General features: G+C 61.2%; 1 protein-coding gene across 1 annotated transcript; it reads right to left on the bottom strand.

Moving 5' to 3' along the window:
* Positions 1-493: 493 nt before the first annotated feature.
* On the bottom strand, positions 494-8,157 carry COMP (cartilage oligomeric matrix protein). The gene is made up of 19 exons (XM_049640285.1): positions 8,011-8,157; positions 7,682-7,767; positions 7,232-7,283; positions 6,604-6,773; positions 5,776-5,913; positions 5,435-5,509; positions 5,180-5,338; positions 4,977-5,081; positions 4,781-4,888; positions 4,392-4,551; positions 3,700-3,818; positions 3,458-3,510; positions 3,174-3,355; positions 2,832-3,010; positions 2,672-2,720; positions 2,157-2,353; positions 1,353-1,525; positions 788-927; positions 494-698 (listed from the first exon to the last, which is right to left on the bottom strand). Exons 1-19 carry the CDS (start codon positions 8,087-8,089, stop codon positions 652-654), a joined length of 2,271 nt encoding a protein of 756 aa, XP_049496242.1. The 5' UTR covers positions 8,090-8,157; the 3' UTR covers positions 494-651.
* Between the last annotated feature and the right edge of the window lie 4,737 nt (positions 8,158-12,894).

The raw sequence follows: 12,894 nt of genomic DNA on the forward strand, positions 1-12,894 counted from the left end.
CATCCTTTGTAATGAAACATAATAAAAATCCAATGTTTTCGTCCCTGCCTCCTCTCCTTTTTTCCTGCCCCTTCCCCTACACTGGGGATGGAACGTGGGCCAGTAGGTATATCAAGTGGGAACCACACACAGGCCCCCCGCCACACACACACACACACACACACACACACACGAACGTGGACACCCAGGTGTGAGCCCCTCACCCCGACCCCTAGCCAGCTAGTTGGGCCTATTGCCTGGAAGGGGAAGGACCCCAGGATCCTGGGGGCAGGCACTCGGTGGTGGGGATCCAGCCCTGTGACCTCAAGTGGGTAGGATGCAGTGGCAGGCCCCGGGCCTCCCCAGTCAGTGTTGGACACTCCTAGTCAGGCCGCTGGTCCCCAGCCACTCGGGGCAAGGGGACGGGTAGTCATTAGCAGGTCTGGGGTCCCTGGCCCAGCCTTTCCTGGCCCCACCCCACGATCTCTCTGAAGCAGAGACCACAGCCAGCCACTCCACCGCACACACTTTATTTCGTCCTCTCTGAGCCCCTCAGCCTTCCCTCCCCCAGTCCAGCCACCCCTCGGAGCCGGGCACTGAGCTCCCTGCTTGGCGTGCTGAGGGCAGCCCTGGGGGTGACCTTCCTCCAGCAGTGGGTCCCCACGCCCGTCCCTAGGCCTGCAGCAGCCTCTGAGTCTCGTAGTCCTCAGGGATGGTGTCTGTGGAGAAAGGGCCAGCGAGTGAGAGGGGGTGAGGTTGGGCAGGATGGACTCCCACCCCCGCCCCCCAAGCAGGGCTCTCCCCTCACCATTGCAGCGGTAACGCAGATTGGCCCAGATGATGTTCTCTTGGGAGAAGCAAAAGACCCCCAGGCGGCCACCCCTCATGGTCGTGTCCAGGACCACGTTGCTGTCAGCCACCAGCTCAGGGCCCTCGTAGAACCGCACTCTGGGGGGAGGATGGGACAGCGAGGTGGGGCCCTGGGCTAGGCCCTCCCCTCTGAGGCCTTGGCGTCTGCCCTGGAAGACGAGTCCCCTCCTCTCTGGGAGTGGAGGCCGTGTGTCCCCCCCCCTGCCTGGGCCACTCTCAGGGCAGGTGGGGCTTCTGACCTGAGCCTCAGCTTCCCCGTGTGACAGGATGGACTTCCTGGCAGTGCAGTGGGGACTGAGAAACACAGTAGGACCCCACCGTCTGAGGACCTGCTGTGTCCTGCGTCCTAGGAGAAGTGTCATGTCCCAGAGCCAAACACAGCTAATTCTACCTGCCCGTATCATTCCCATTTTACAGGTAAGGGTACCGAGGTCCCCTGAACCTCCAGGAGCCAGGACAGAGCAAGGGACTTCTGGTCCACTGGCAAGGGGCGAGGTCCCCACCTGATGTAGCCCACTTGAGGCCGGTGCTGCAGGAACCAGCGGTAGGACGTCTTGTCCTTCCAACCCACGTTGCGGGGGTCCTTCCACAGCAGCCGCACCTGCGACGCTGTGTCCCCTGTGTGCCAGAGTGCATTCCGCAGCTGCTCCCCGGGGCCTGTGGAGGACTTCACAGCCTGCCATGCCCAGGGACAGGGGAACAGAGTCAGAGACTGCACAGCCTATCGGAGCCCTGCAGAACCCTGCCTGGTGGGACGGGTTTTGGCAGTGGTGGGAGGCTCTCGGGTGCCTGGATGGGATACCTGCAAGGAAGCCTTCTTGGGGGCCACGTGGAGATTTGCAGGTCGGGTATTGGGGGGGGGGGGGCGGGCAGGGATGGTCTGGGAGCTCACGTGAGGATTTGGGAGTCCGTGGACAGGTTTGGAGTCTGACAGGATTTGGAGGGGTCTGCGAGATGACTTAGTGACCCATAGAAAGTTTTGGGTGTCCATGGGATAAACTGGGCTCTACAGGATTTGGGGAATTTGCTGGAGGGTTTCAGTGACTTACTGGGGTCTAGGGGTTCTGCAGGAGGATTTGGACCCTGAGGGGAAGTTTAGGGCTCCGTGAGGTTTCGGGGCCCGAAGGAAGTTTGGGGGCCCTAGGGGAGTGTTTGAGGGCCTGTAGGAATCCAGGGGGGTGCTGAAAGGACTCTAAGGTCCACAGGATGATGCTAGGGGGCTGTAAAGGCTTTGGGAGACCTTGGGAGGATTTGGGGCCTCCTAGAGAGCTCAGGGACTGAGGGAGGTCAGGCAGGGCCGCGGACACCTTGAGCTGAATGCCGGGTTCAGCCACTGCACGGAAAGGATTCGCCTGCCAGTATGTCTGTTCCATCTGCTTCCACATAACCACATAAAAGCTGGAGCTGTCCTGGTAGCCAAAGATGAAGCCTGCGTAGTCGTCATCCGTGACCGTGTTCACGTGGAACGTGCCTTCAAAGTCCACGCCATTGAAGGCCGTGTAACCTGGGGAAGAGAAGGGAGCAGTGGGGCTCTCCCCACTGGGGCCCTGCCTCCTCCCCGCCCCCGCCCCTCTGGAGTCCAACTTGCCCCTAGGCCCAGATCCCCACCCATATACCCGCCCCATCCCTACCGGCCGAGTCCAGCCACGACCACATCCCTGGGCCTGTGACATGCCTTGGGTCACGCTCCTTCAGAGTCCAGAACTGTTGGACCCCAGAGCCCAGACTCAACCTGGCTCCGCCTTTCCTAACTTCAGACCCGCCCCTGGCCCCGCCCCCTATTCGGCTAGCTGTACGGCCTGGACCCCTCTCCCTGTCTCACCCACAGCCAGGCCAGGGTCGCTGTTCATCGTCTGCACGATCTCCATACCCTGATGGGGTCAAGGGAAGAAGGGCCTCAGGTCTGCCGCATGGGTCCTCGGTTCCCCCGCCCCCAGCTTAGGACCCAATCCCACCACCTTCCGCGGGGTCCCTGTCCCCACCTGGTTGAGCACCACCCAGTTGGGATCTATCTGAGCGTCGCCTTCGGGGTCCAGCACGACCGTCTGGAAGGCCCGGAAGTCAGTGAGGGTGACCTCGGCGTTCTCCGGACACACATCGATCTTGTCCACCACTTTGTCCGCGTCGAAGTCGCCCTGGCACACGTCGCCCACTCCGTCCCCTGAGAGACCCCCGTGGTGGAGTCAGCGCCAGCCCCGCCCAGGGCCTAGTCACGCCCACATCTGCTATAGGTCCCGCCCATACCACGTCCCAGCCCCTCCCATACGTGCCAAGGTCTCTACAACAGCCTCTAACCCACCACAGGCCCTGCCCCCTGCCCTTACGGTCTACATCTTCCTGATTTGGGTTGGGCACCAGGCGGCAGTTGTCCCGACTGTCAGGGACCCCGTCGTTGTCATCATCCTCGTCGCAGGCGTCACCCTGGCCATCGTGATCTGAATCCTGCTGGGCACTATTTGGTACTGTAGGGCAGTTGTCCCGTGAGTCCTGGTGCCCATCCCCATCCCTAGAATTGGTGGGTGGGACAGAGAGACAGTGAGATTTCCCAGAGGGCTGCGTCGGGGTCGCCCACCCTCAGTCCCCACCCCACCCCAGATGGCCTCCTTACTGGTCTTGGTCGCTGTCGCAAGCGTCTCCCACAAAGTCGTGGTCCACATCACTCTAGGGAAGGTGGATGCAGGAGTCCGAAATCAAGGCAGAGGAATTCAGAAGCCTCCCACCGACCCCGAGTTCCAGAACCAAGGTCCTCCTGACCCCAAGGAACCATGCTTAGACGGCGCTTCAGTCTCCTTAACTAGTCTGGAGCTCACCTCAGGGATCTGACCCAGCTGGGGTGCCTCTGGCACTCACCTGGTCTGCGTTGCTCTTCTGGGGGCAGTTGTCACAGGCATCCCCTACACCATCACCATCGCTGTCCTTCTGGTCTGAGTTCGGCACCCTTGGGCAGTTGTCCACCGTATTTCGGATCCCTGCGAGAAGCAGGGGGACAGCACAGGATCCCAGGTTGGGGGCGGGACCAGGCTAACTTCGGCAAGGCAGCAGCAAACCTGGGGCTAGCCTGGGACACAGTCGTGCGCCTCTCGGGGCTCCCAGCGCTACAAAGTTAAATCAAGTAGGGCATTGGCCCAAGCCTCAGAGACTTGATGGACGGCGGGCGAAGGGACTGGCTCTCACTCACAGAGCAAGATCAGCTGGACCCTCCGCTGGCACTGGGAACGCACCATGCTGAGTGTCTGCCCCAGGTATAAAACTGGCACCTCCCTGGCCCTAAACTGCAGGCTCACGTCTCCGTTCAACTACTTAACTCCTTGCAGCATCTGACACAGGGCCGCCCTCCCCTCCTCCAAATGTTCCTGCCGCTGCCCCTTCGCGTCGTGTCCCAGCCTTATTTTTCTGCCCGCAGGAGCACAGTCCGTGGTCCCTGGAGCCCTGGACCGAGCTCACCCGCAGCAGCTTCAAAAACTAGCCGAGCTCCGCCCTCAGGCAAGCCGCGCCCCTCGGTGCTTGCCCTTCCCTGCCCCCCTCCCTTCTGCTGCTCTCACGGTCGCCGTCGATGTCGTCGTCGCAGGCGTCGCCTTTGCCGTCCTGATCTGTGTCCTTTTGGTCATCGTTCTTCTGGGACCGGCAGTTGTCGCACGCATCACCCCACTTATCGCCGTCCGCATTGCGCTGGTCTGGGTTCCGCACCAGTTTACAGTTGTCCTGGGGGACAGGGCCGATTACCGGGGGGAGGGGGGGCCGGTCAGGCCTAGAGGGGCAAATGTCACTGCCCAGACCAGACCAGCTCCGAGGCCCCGCCTCCTCCGCAGAGCAGCGGTCATCCTTCCTGGACCCCGCCCCCCCCCCCCCAATCCACATCCTCTGAGGCCACTTCCCTCACCCAAGCCACAGCCCCACCTTGCCTAACCTAGGCCCCGACGTTTGGCCCCACCTGCTCGTTGAGGACCCCGTCCCCGTCGGCATCCGGGTCGCAGGCGTCTCCGATGCCGTCGCGATCCACGTCCTCTTGCCCTGAGTTGGGCACCGTCACGCAGTTGTCCTGGGGGGAGGGCACAGCCGGCGTGAGGAGCGTGGCTAGGGAGCCCCGCCCACCACCGCGCTGTTCTGGCCCTTCAGACCCCGCCCACCTTGCGGCACTGGCGTTCCGGGCAGCGCAGCTTCTCGTCGGGGAAGCCGTCCAAATCCGTGTCTCGGCCGCAGACGAGGCCGTTGCCCGCCCAGCCAACGGCGCACTGCGGGTGGGGTGGTGAGTAGGTGCCCCGGCGTGTTCGCCACCCACCCCACCCCCTCGTACCCCATGCCAAGGTCGTTTCTGCTCGCCCGCACTCACCACGCACGACCTCGAGCCATCGCGTTCCAGGATGCAGTCGGCCTTCTCGTGGCACGGGCTGGGCGTGCCGTCGGGGCAGAAGCGCTGTGAGCGCCGATGGCAGCCAGATGCCTGGTCGCCCACGAAGCCGGGCTGGCAAGGGCCGCACTGGAAGGAGCCCTGGGCCCGGGCCGCGCGGGCAGTGAGCTCGGGCTGCCTGCCACTTCTCACCCTCCCCCAGTGTCTCGATCCTTCCCCGCTCCTACCGTGCCTTACCCGAGTATTGACGCACACGGAGTTGGGGACGCAGTTATGCTGTCCGGTCTCACACTCGTTAATGTCCGTGCAAACCTGGATGGCAGGGAGCGCAGAGGTCACCGCCCCCGCGCAGAAACCCCTCATACCTCCCACCCGGTTCACGTCTCCTCTGCATCCTACCTCTCCCCTACCTACATTCCTCCCCCAACCTCCACCATCTTGATGAGGACCCTTCCTCCATCCATCCCCCGGGCCCCCGGGCCCGGGCTCCACCCCTTCCCACTGAAGCCAGGCAGGAAAATAGCCGCAAGGCTAGCGGACCATTTCCCTGATGAAGCCCACCCCTCCACGGCCCTCACCTGCTTGTTGGCTTTGGCGAAGGCCAGCCCCACGCCCTCGTGGGCGGGGCCGCTGAACCCGGGCGGGCAAGCCTCGCAGCGGAAGCCCGGGCTAGTGTTGACGCAGCGGACGCGCGGGAAGCAGGGATGCGCGTTGCACTGGGGGAGGAAAGGCCACGGAGGGTCAGAGGACGCAGGAGGAGAGCCCCGTCGAGAGCGGCGCCTCAAGATTTTGGGGGCTTGAACTTAGGAAATTCAAGGGCCATTAGCCAGCACTTGGAGGGGGGAGGGGGCTTGTGGGGCAAAGGCCATTATTCCAGGGGTCAGACGCGACTTCGCCTTGATGGGGGCAGGGGAGCGACCTGGCGGAGAGAGGGGCTGTTCCTGGGAGCCTATGGGCTGGGTGCTCAAGGGCGGGGGAAGGAATTGTGAGGGCGGGAGTCCCCAGCAGAGGGGGGAAGTGGCCGTCGAGGCGTGCGTGCCCGGCCGTAGGAGGGTCGGTCCGAGCGGGCTCCTCGCGGTGGTGGGAGGGTCGTTGGGGCTTCCGAGCCCCGGAGGTGAGGGGGGCCTTTGGGGCGGACCACTCTCGGCTGTAGGAGAGTGGTCGGGGCGGCCGTCACTGGCTACGGAGGGGGTTGGCGGGACCGGCGTCACTGGTGGTAAGGGAAGTGGCCTGGATGAGTGCCCCCCCGCCCCGGCGTCAAGGGGGTCGTCCGCACGGGCGCCCCCGGAGGTGAAGAGGGCCTCCGGGTGAACACTTTCAGCCGAAGAAGAAATCGTTGGGGAGGTCGGTAGTTGTAGGGACCGGTGTTATAGGGGGGTCGTCGGTGGGGTGGGGGACGGGCGCACCTCGTTGACGTCGACACAGTGCGAGCCATTGCCGGTGAAGCCCGCGGGGCAAGGTCCACAGCGCGCGCCGCTTGCCGTCTGAGTGCAAACCACGCCTGGGTAGCAGAAGCCGGGCGCGCACTGGGAGAGGGGCCGCACGCTCAGACCTGGGGTGCGCGCTGGCTGCATCCCTGCGGGTGGTGAAGTGGGGCGGGTCAGGGCCCAGCCCCGGGGGCGGAGTCCATCAGGAGCACGCCCCTTCCTGGAGGGCCGCCCCTGGGGGCGTGGCGAGATCCCGGGCTTTCTGCGACCCCGCCCCGGACCCCGCTCCAGGCCCGCTAGGCTTTTCCGGTCTCTGCATCTCCGCGCGCGTCAGTTTTCTGCTTCTCCCAGAGCGTCTCTGCATCTCCCTCCATCTCTCGCACGGCCTCTGCTTCTTTTCGTGTGTCCCCCTCTCCCTTCCCATAGTCTCTGTCTCCCCCTCCTTGTTCGTCTCTCTCCATCCCTCATCCAGTCTCTCCATCTGGCAGCCTCCGTCTCTTCCTGTCCCTTTTCCTCCCGGTCTTTCCTTCGCTGTCTCCGTCTTTGTCTCCCCAACTCTTCTCGATCTCCCCGCCTGCCGCGCCTCTGCCGCCCCAGCTGTGCTCACCGCACGCGTCACACTCCATCACTGTGTTTTTCAGAAACGTGATCTCCTTGACCTGCGGTGCAGGGGGAGACGGGGTGTAGTCAGCGAGGCCCCATCCCTCTTTTCCTCCCTTGAGTCTCCTCTCCCCTCCCCCAGACTCCCTTCCCACAGACCCACCCACTCCCCTCGGACCCTCCCTCCACCCCCTCGGACTCCCTATCCTCCCAGCACCTCTCTTCCTTCCTTGGGACTCCCCCCCTCCACAGACCCCTGTCATCTCCCGCGGAACCTTCTACCCCTGGGACTCCCTTCTCCCTCTTTTCTACAACTTCCTCCCTGGATCTTGGTACCCACGATCCTCTCCATCTCCACCGGCACCTCCTTCTCCCATCCCCCTGCCTCTCCTCCTCTTCCAGGCCTCACTCCCCTCCTCCGCACTCCCCGTCCCCCCCCCCCCACCCCGGTCCGCACCTGCTGCCGCAACAGCTCCCGCACATCCTGCAGAGCCGCGTTGGTTTCCTGAAGTTCCCGAAGCATCTGCGGGCCCAGATCTGCACCTGCGCCGACAGGGGGCGCTGGTGGGGCGTCGGGGTTTGGGGACCCCCGCCACACCAGTCCTTACCGCGGCAGGGCCCTGGGACTCCCTCATTCCTTGAGCGTCCGCCCTGCTGCCTGGTTTCTCCGACCTGCATGCCCCGATGAGCAGTCCCTGAGCCCCCAAGAAGCCGCGACCCCAGGCCTCACGGGTCCTCCGGTACGGTTGGGGGTCGAGGCCACGCGTGGGGGACGGGGCGGCTTACCTATCTGTATCTGGCCCTGGCCCGACGCACGGAGGGCTGCCAGGGTGAGCAGGAGAACGCAGGCGGCGGCAGGAACCATGGCGGCGGCGGGGAGCTGGACTGCAGCTCGCTCTCTGCTGCCCACGAGGCCCGCGGGGCGTATTTATCCCGGCGGCTCAGCCGGCTCCGGGGACGGCCCACCCGCGGCCCTGCCCAGCGTCCAGCCGCAAGGTAAACAGATGGCGCTGGCCTCTGCGTTCGAGGCCCCGCCCGGTGTTGCTGAACCCGGACACGGCGGGGAAACTGAGTCACGGGGAGCCGGGGTAGGGGTCGATAGGGCAGGGAGTCAAGTGGGACCACCCGCCAGCCCTCTCTCTCACTTCTCTATTGAGTGCCTGCTGTATGCCAAGATTGGGACCTAACAGTACGAAGCAATCCGCACGGCGGCTCCCCTCAGCTCACACCTGGGGAACGGGTCAAGAGACGCTAAAAGTTAGGACCCCCACCCCCGACTCTGCTTTCAGTCAGGCCGACTGGCCCTCCACTCCCTCTTCACTTGCTTCAAAATGAGGCAAATGACATCTCTCGGTGCCTGTTTCCATCCCCAGCAGAGGAGTGCGCAAATCAAAGGGCTCCCGCTGGAGGAGGTCTGAGGGGGGTGGCCAGGACTTCTGTTTGCGGAGACTTCGCCATACCTTCCGAGCTCCGCTCCAGCCGCTGTGGGAACAGCCTGTAATAAAAATAAAAATTACTTCTAATCAGGAAAATCGTCCCTCCCAGCTCAGCCTCGCTCCTGAGCTACAAAACACTTCGACTTTCTGGAGTTAACCCTCTCCACCCGCTTTCCAAGTGCTCAAAGCCTCGGTCGTATGGACCAGAACACTGAGGCCCAGAGAGGGGAAGTGGCTAGCCCAAGGCCACCGCAAGGGGCAAGGGTGAAATCAGAGCAGGGTCATAGCCCGGTCTGTTCTCCTGGGAGGTTCCAGAGAAGTCACCAAGGGCTTCCCGGAGGAGGTGGAAGGGAAACCTAAAGGAAAAGAAGGACTCGGATCAGCAGAGCGAAGTGAAGACAGTTCTGACATAGTGAAGCACGTGTGGCTTGGGGAGGGGGGAGTTTCAGACACATCTGTTTACTCCACAAACACACATTGGACACCTACCGTGTGTCACGTCCTGCGCTGGACTCTTGACACAGGACGAACAAGCCAGAGGGGGCCCCTTCCCCTAGGGGAGCCCAGGTTGGTGGGGAGGCCGCTTGCATAATCACCCAAAGGGGCCAGAGCTGTGATGGGGATACACAGAGAGCAGTGGGAGCCCCAACAAGGTGCTGGACCCAGCCCGGTGTGGGGGGAATCTGGGTAGGCTTCTCCGAGGAGGAGGGAATGCTAAACTGGGACCAGGAAGGTGAGGAGAACATGGCCAGGCAAAAAAAAAAAAGAAAAAACAAAAAAAATGGTGGTAGGCATTCCAGGTAGAACAGAATATGTGGAGATTCCGAGACAGAGAGGAGTCTGGTCTGTTACAAGGAATGATCTCAGGGTGGAGAGATGTGGGGGCTCAGGAGGATGCAGTGCCAGCGGTGTGGAGCTCAGGCTGTCTTCAAGGGCAATAGGGAGCCACAGAGGGTGAGGGAGGAGGAGCGGGCCTGGCGGGGAGGCTGGGTGGGAACAGTCAGCCCCAACCTGGGCATTTCTAGTGAAGCCTGTGCCCTGACAGTGCCCACCTTGCCTGCTGCCTGCGGCCGGGCCATGAGCTCACCTCCTGTTTTCCTTGGCGTCCAGCACACCTGGGGGCCGCTCCCGGCCGGCACTGGAATTCTTGGGAAAACCACAAACTCCGGCGGGGCCTGTGGGCTTGCGTGCGCCTCATGCAGCTGAGACAAGAGCACATGGAAGCCACAGGCTGGGCACGGGGCTGAGACTTGGACACACGTGGCCTTGTTCATGGCCAGGCCACGGGGAAATGCGGGGAAGGGCATTCCAGGCAGGGGGAACGGCAAAGGCAGAGGTCCCGAGGATGTCCCAGCCTGCAGATCAAACAACAGGGGCCCAGGGACGAGCAGTCTGGGTTCGTGCTCCTACCTCCTGGGTCTCACCAACCCTGAGATCCCCCGTCCGGCAGTGGCTCCTTCTCTCATGCACACCACACACGGCCTCACATTACAGAATAACTTTCTCTACATGTCCTTCCCAGTCTTTGCACCTACTGCTCCCCCTGACCCCAAATACCTTCTTCCATCCTTCGGGGGCGCCTGGGCGGCTCAGTCGGTTGAGCAGGAGACTTTCGGCTCAGGTCATGCTGTCACAGTTCACGAGTTTGAACCCGACACTGGGCTGACAGCTCGGAGCCCGGAGCCTGCTTTGGATTCTGTGTCTCCTCTCTCTGCCCCTCACCCACTCATGCTCGGTCTCTCTCTGTCTCTCTCACTCTCAAAAAGAAATAAATAAACATTAAAAAAAAAAAAAGACACTTGGGCTCCTTCTTCCATCCTTCAAGTCTGGGCTCTGATGCCCCCTCTTCCGTGAAGCCCTCCCAGCTCTTCCTGGGCAGGGCTCAGGGGCTGGCGGCTGTCTGTATGACAGCCATCTGGGACCCCTGGCAGACTATTCTTGGCAGAGAAGGTTGGGATGCCCTGACTCTGGGAACTGGGATTGTGTGTGTGTGTGTGTGTGTGTGCGTGTGTTCAGTGTTTATTTTTTAGAGAGAGAGAGAGAGAGAGAGAGAGTCCAAGCTGGGGAGGAGCAGAGTGAGAGGGAGACACAGAATCTGAAACAGGCTCCAGGCTCCGAGCTGTCAGCACAGAGCCCGATGTGGGGCTCAAACTCATGAACCGTGAGATCATGACCTGAACCGAAGTTGGACGCGTAACCGACTGAGCCACCCGGGCGCCCCGGGATTGTCTGTGTTTTGTTCTGTTTGTCACAGCCTGGGGATCTCCCGGTTCAGAGAGAGAAGGGGCTGGCGAGCCGTGAAGTTACCTACTAGGATTAGCATATCATGTTCTTATTCCTTATCATTAGTGGAACATCATTACTATTAATAATAGTTATAACTGCCACCACTGTACTTTAGGACAGACTTGGGGGACACATGGTCTGGGTTCAAACGTTGGCTGGGCACAGCCTTGCTGTGTGACTTCGGGCAAGTTGCGTGATCCCTCTGTGCCTCGCTTATAAAACGGGAGCGGTCGTTGTTGAGAGAATTGAATGAGCTACCGTGTGCCCGACGTCTGGCTGCGGCATTAGCCTTGCTATACAATATGGAACTTATACACTGTCACTTATACCTCAAATTGTCCTTATTCACATTTTCCGTAGAAAAGAGACGAGACAGCTCGAGGTCACACAGCAGGAATTAGAACTGGGGAAGGCGGGACCCCTAAGGCCTTCACACCCCCCTCATTGCCCTTGGCCACAGAATCCAGACGAGAAATGCTGGCCCAGGCCCCTCATTAGCTGTGAAGATTCTGCTGCCCAGGACCTCCTGGCCCGAGCCTTTCTTTGGCTGGCGCCCCAGCCGGCTCCCCTTCCCATCACACCAGACCCAGTGGTTCCGGGAGCCTGGCCAGGCTGGGGCAGAGGGGCTGGTGCCTGTGTGATGGGGCCCCGGGGCCCTTCCTGGCAGGGGTTTGCCGGGCCAGGAGACATGCGGGCGCCCCCAGCTCACCCAGCCGCCTCTCCTCGTGAATCCAGAGGGAAAGTATGTCGGGAAGGCAGCTGCCCTGCCCTGGGCGGGCCCGGCCACAGACTCAGGGTCTGGGGAATTCATCAGGGCAGTGAGGGAAGCCATTTGGCCACTGCTACATCCATAACTGAGGAGCCTGACCCAGCCTGCCTCGGACGGCCCCACTGGACCCATCTCTCCAGAAGGACCAAGGAGTTGGGGGCGCGGGAATGGGCGCCAGGGGGACATCCAGGCACTGGAGTCGGGCACACCCACCCTGACTTACACTGTGAACTTCAAGAAGCCCTGCCTACACTCCCACTTTCCATCTGCCCCAACCCTGTCCCCGTACCATCCCAGGTTCCCAGGAAGGTGACGATAGAGAAAGGAGATAAACAATAAATATAGTGGCTACAATTTTATTGAGCAGGTGCCAAACGTTCAAAAACCTGGCCATACCACTTTTGTGGGGTTCCCCTTTCTGCTCCCCCTTTCCCAGCCCCGGGAGGCAGGAACTCATCACCATAGGGGGCAGCAGGGCACAGTGATGAAGGTCCTGTTCTCTGGCGTGGGGACCGTGAGTTTCATACCCCAGCTCTGCTGTGAGGCCTGAGGCAGGTTGCTTAACTTGCCTGTGCCTCAGTTTCTTCTTTTTCCTTTTCTTTTTTTGGGGGGAGGCGGGGGGCGGGGAGAGGGAGAAGAGCCACGGTCAAACGCTTATTATAATGTAAATTTTTAAGTGTCCAGGTCAGCCAGCGTACTGAAGAGTTGCTACAAGGGAGAAAGAGCGTTACTAAGAACCTGCTGGAATTTACCAATGGCGGCATTCAATGGGTATTGATTTTAGAGAATGAAATTATACAGGCGTTATTTTCATAAGTTTCCAGAGATCGCTGTGGAAGGGGCAAATGACCACCCCGCCCTTCTCTCCTTTCCTCTGACATTTAATGAGAGTTTTGTAGGTAATAGTAAAACAAACTTGTGTCTGTGTTACGGGGAGAGAGACAGCCTGTGTGGCTAACTACACAAGTTTTGTTCTTTCTCTCTCTCTCGCTGTTTAATGAAGTGGAGAATGGAAATACCTAAAGTTTTGCACACCTTAACAGGAGCAGTAAAAACCCAGATGAGATGGGGGGACAAGAGCCCCCCACATCTTAGGGTCATCACCAGAAGTGAGTAAGTTACTCTATAAAAAGTGAAGACTTTTCCACGGTGGCAGTCATTAATGCCCCCCCTCTACAG

This window comes from Panthera uncia, chromosome A2 (genome assembly GCF_023721935.1).
Source record: "Panthera uncia isolate 11264 chromosome A2, Puncia_PCG_1.0, whole genome shotgun sequence".
NCBI classification, from domain to species: Eukaryota; Metazoa; Chordata; class Mammalia; order Carnivora; family Felidae; genus Panthera; species Panthera uncia.

Bases quoted from the DNA above. Each gene is read 5' to 3' on its own strand.
- COMP (XM_049640285.1), bottom strand. From the start codon at position 8,089: ATGGTTCCTGCCGCCGCCTGCGTTCTCCTGCTCACCCTGGCAGCCCTC. The intron at 5,082-5,179 runs GTGAGTGCGGGC...CCCCACCCGCAG, and splicing joins ATGGCTCGAGGTCGTGCGTG to TGCGCCGTTGGCTGGGCGGG. The intron at 2,354-2,671 runs GTGAGACAGGGA...TCTCTTCCCCAG, and splicing joins CGACCCTGGCCTGGCTGTGG to GTTACACGGCCTTCAATGGC.